The following is a 4,735-nucleotide window of genomic DNA, read 5'->3' as shown; positions in this document are numbered from 1 at the left end:
GATTGAATGCTATTGCATGTATGGATTGGATTAGGACAACAACAGCTAATCGAATTACTTTCAGACTGGTTCAACAATAGTCAGCTTTTTTTTATGCCAAAGACTTCAACCTTTATAAGCGGATCATTTCTGTGCAAATATTAAAATCTGCAATGAACTGTTGTATCTGTACAAATATTAAGAATGCGCCCCGCCAAATTGCAGTTGATGGTATTTGCAGAGTATCACTGCAGCGCAGAAACTTACGTGGAATGTGTTCTTGTGCGTCTTGTAATTATTGGACTTGGTAGTAGAAATTGCACTGGGCTCTTTAGGATCTGATGTTGAGGAGATTTTGAAGGTGATTCTGCCATGGTTATATCTGAGGAAGAAACAAATCCTTTTTAATTCTGTATTTCCAAAAATTCATTCAAATTCTTGAGAAATTGCTTAAAATACAATACGTAAGTTACATACACTGAATTGGTAAATCAACCTATATTGTATTTTTAATTATTATAATAATTAGTAAATGTAATTTTTTTTTAGTGTGTGGCTAATATTATTTACTGTATATTTGTACTAATAAATTGTTCTCTTCTGCGATTTTATAAATTTTTTGAAAATGGTCCTTTTTCCCAAATGCGTGGAAAAATTTTATGGGCAAAATTATGGTAATGCAGGGGTATATTTGTGTTGAGGGTCTCTAACTAATCAGTAGTTACTGGATGGATGAATTTCAAGGATCTTGCTTTCTTTTTTAATTTATATTTTATGAGGAATCTGATTTTCCGGGGAGTCAACAAACAAGTTACAAAAAGATACACAAACCATGAGCAAAGCAAGAACAAGAAGTTCATAGAAAAAGTTTTAAAAATAGCATATCTTGTCAAGTCATATAATATTAATGTACTTGATTCTTATACCATTGAATTATCCAATGCAAACCCCGACAAGATTATAAATCATGTTATGGCTGCATTGTGTAATGCTTTTGGAATAACCCTTACATATGGTTCTTATTAAATAAATATGAAAATACATTATATTAAATTTAATACCGAGCTAAAATTATCATGTCAAATTTATAAAAGGTGGGTGTAATTTTATTATGGTTATTTTTTGTTGTAGCCATTTAGACTAAATATGAATGGGCCTAGTATAGGCCTGTTTAATCGCACAATAGACTACAGTAAATTGTAATGATACTACTACTACAAAAGGCCTAGAGAGGCCTACTACTAAATAATAATAGGCCAAACAATTTCAAAAATGCTTCCAGTGATGCAGTGATATAAAAGGAGTAAAACGTCATTAAAAATAAATACAATACGCAAGCCCCCCAGCATGATCTAAGGCATTATCCAGGGGCCAAATAATTTACTAGATAAATATTCATGACCGACCAGGGAACAGAAACACCTCAGTAGCTATGCTCTAGTGAGCAAACTGCAAAATTGTCCCTCCTGACTCAGCCTGAACCGTTCTTAATCGCCGCTACGGTGGCTTAGCCAATTCGCAATTCTCATGTATCTACATTCGTAAACCAAGGAGTTACTATAAAAAATATAATTCATAAATAGCTGTTAAACACTTTGCAATAAATGAGCCATATATCGCAACAGTTCAATGTTACAACATACCTTATTAATTTTATGTTCCCTTTTGTTTACTCTCGGCTTGCTCTCGACTATGTTTAACCCTTCTTGATTGTGAATCTTTGCCCTCTCAAGTACTAGTTCCATAAGTACGTTTCACTAGCGCTATCGCAATCTCAATTCATTCGTCGTGCGGGTGGACGGGAGGGTTGGATGGATGAATGAATAAATAGCTGTGTGAATTGATAAATGAATGAATCAATGAACGAATAATTGTTGCATTGTATTATTGATATGAATTACTGTACCGGTAAAGTGTAGGTATAATAAGAGTGCAATTTCCGGGCACGCGGTTCTAGACCTTTGCATTCGCCATGGCGAAGGTCAGTGAAGGAGATAAAATATAAAGTGATTGCCACCTACCTAACAAAAGACAAAAATATAGACAAAATAAATGCAAAACTTTTTGCATTGTCTTAAAGTATTAATCAAAAAGGGACTGTAGTCCTACAGTCCCTTTTTTGATTAGAGATGTAGAAAATCGCCTACACTGTTGTTTGTTTGTTTTTTTATTTATTTATTTATTTATGTCACAATGTATGGTTAATCAAAAATCAGTCACAGACTATACATGTGCGTTGATTCTTATATAACCTTATTAAAATAAGGGATGCATAATTTTTATTATTTTTTGTTATTCCAAAATTACACTAAAGGGAAAACCTAGGCCTATTATTTAATTATTACTTTTTAATTAAGGAATTATTGTTTCATTGTTATAACGTATGCTATAATACAGGTCTTTAAAGGAGTGGGTTGCCTAATTGTAAACCATGAGCTTAAAACTTACGAACACATTTGATACATCTAAAAAGAAAGTAAAAAATTACCACCCGGCACTAACAGTCTGAAAATGAATACGAGATCGGAAGAAGAGCAACGATATGAATGGTATGTAAATTTCAAATCAAACAGCGTTGGAAGTAGAAAAAGAATAGACCTTTCCGGAGTGTCAATCAAACTTAACAACTGACTAATCAGAACAACGCTAGGAATACGCGCGCGTTTCACAAACACACGTGTTGTCCCACAAACGCACGTGTTTGCGTATGTTTTAGCATTGTCGTCTTGTGGTACCTTAGCAACAAAATCCAATGGGCGGGGCTTAGCGGAAAGGTCCATTAAAGAAAAATACTGAGAAATTGAGAAGATAGCTAATTATTAAGCGCATAATAATGTATCAATTGGCAATTAAAATATAAAGTTTCCAACCAAATTTGATAAGGGCTAAATTTCCAAGACAGTCGAGAATTTACTGAATATAAATTTGTTATTTTATGTGATTTAAAAATATAATCTTAAATTTTTACATTTAAACCAGTAATCTGCTCAGTATGTAGTGATTGGGAAAAAGCAATTTATCCATTTTCTGAGACTGAGAATTTCCAAGACAGTCGAGAATTTACTGAATATAAATTTGTTATTTTATGTGATTTAAAAATATAATCTTAAATTTTTACATTTAAACCAGTAATCTGCTCAGTCTGTAGTGATTGGGAAAAAGCAATATATCCATTTTCTGAGACTTTTGCTTAGGGGCACCCTGTGGATGTAATCTGTCATGGGATGATACTCCAGACAATTTTTAGAAATATTATTGTTATACATATTTATTACTTTCCCAGTTGTTGGAGGTAAAATAATACAAAGTTTGGTTATGGTCAGAGTACAATTTTTGAAAGAATTGCATTATTATTTTTCCGTAAGAAGTTATAGTTGTAGTCAAAGGATGAATTTTAGAACCATATTTTTAACTAAGATTATTATGTTAAACTTTCCACATTGGCGCGTGCACTGAAAATGTAATTGTTCGGAAATTTGATCTATCATGTGTATATGATATTGATAAACAGTCAGAATTCTCTGTATATGCTATTAAACATTTAAAGAATGGACTTACTTATGTTGTGGTCATATTAGACTGTAGGCCTATTAAAGAAGATAAACAACAAAAAACAAAATTCCCACGTCGGGTGCATGCATAAAGCGCAATTTCCTAGAATTTGGATATGAGGTTGACAGTCAATAAAAATCCTCCTGATACCCATCTATGCTAAACATTTGAAGAGTGGACTTCCTTATGATTTAGGCCTAAGAAAATATAAATTTATATGGGTCTGAACTTTGAATGTGGTCATATATTAAAGACCATTAAACAAACAACATGAAACATCAAAATTTTAGGTTAAACTGTCCATTTCCGTGCATGCTATAACGTAAATGTTGGATATAGGGCCTATGATATTTTCATCATAGTCGAGAATGTAATGAATGAATTGTAGACAATTACTGTACTGTTGTCCGATTGCGTGCATCATCATAATTAATTATTGTCCATGTCGTGGGGTAAATCTGTGAATTCAGAGTATATTCATTCATTAATAAACGTCAAAGGTGCATTCTTTCTAAGCATCCTAGACAACAAAACTTTCCGAAGGAGGACCCAAAACTTCATAATCTGTACAATGTACCCTCATAACTATAGTCTTGAGCACACAACTCTAGTGGGATGCGGAACTTTCCATTGCTGGAGTAACTAATACAGAGAGGTGGGGTGGACTTGTACGCACCCCTATCGCCAAATCCTGCATCCGCCCCTGTATTTTCTACGACCACTGACAGAAAACTAATATTACTGTATTCTTTATTTTAAGACTTAAATTTAAAAAAAAAATTACAATAATGTTAAAGCTTGTGATATCCAATAAATTCTTTGTATAAAATGATGGTTTTCAGTATGTTGTTTTGTTGTATACTGTAGTTCAAAAGTTTGACTTCGATACTCATCTTTTTATTAATTCATTCATTAATTATCATTTACACATATTTGTAGTGTATAGTATACTGTCTGTCTCTTATACACATCTAGATGTGTATAAGAGACAGCAATAAGCTATTTCGATGGCGTTTGCGTCAGCAAAATATCATACAATATAATAAGCTTACGCAATCGCATACATTGATGGGAGTTGTTATAGAATACAGTACACTAGCACTCATGGGTTAACTCGTGCATTTGGATGCTGATCCTCCCATGAGCTGTTGTTCCGTGTTTACGGAAAGCCTCATGTGACCTTTACCCTCAACCAATGCCTAAG

The 4,735-nt window shown here is 33.1% G+C and overlaps 1 protein-coding gene across 1 annotated transcript in view; it reads right to left on the bottom strand.

The window, feature by feature from the left end:
• Positions 1 to 1,803, bottom strand: part of LOC117109698 (calcium-regulated heat-stable protein 1-like) — an 8,840-nt gene extending 7,037 nt beyond the window's left edge. Inside the window, exons 1-2 of the mRNA XM_033252077.1 lie at positions 1,623 to 1,803; positions 247 to 361 (exon numbers count right to left, since the gene is read on the bottom strand). Of these exons, the coding sequence (XP_033107968.1) occupies positions 247 to 353 (107 nt within the window). The 5' untranslated portion in view covers positions 354 to 361; positions 1,623 to 1,803. The remainder of the gene's footprint in view (positions 1 to 246; positions 362 to 1,622) is intronic.
• Between the last annotated feature and the right edge of the window lie 2,932 nt (positions 1,804 to 4,735).

The sequence above is a fragment of the Anneissia japonica genome, unplaced genomic scaffold (genome assembly GCF_011630105.1).
Source record: "Anneissia japonica isolate Jap-2015-1 unplaced genomic scaffold, ASM1163010v1 scaffold3782_len1007564_cov172, whole genome shotgun sequence".
NCBI classification, from domain to species: domain Eukaryota; kingdom Metazoa; phylum Echinodermata; class Crinoidea; order Comatulida; family Comatulidae; genus Anneissia; species Anneissia japonica.
This window is presented reverse-complemented; position numbering and strand designations above follow the sequence as displayed.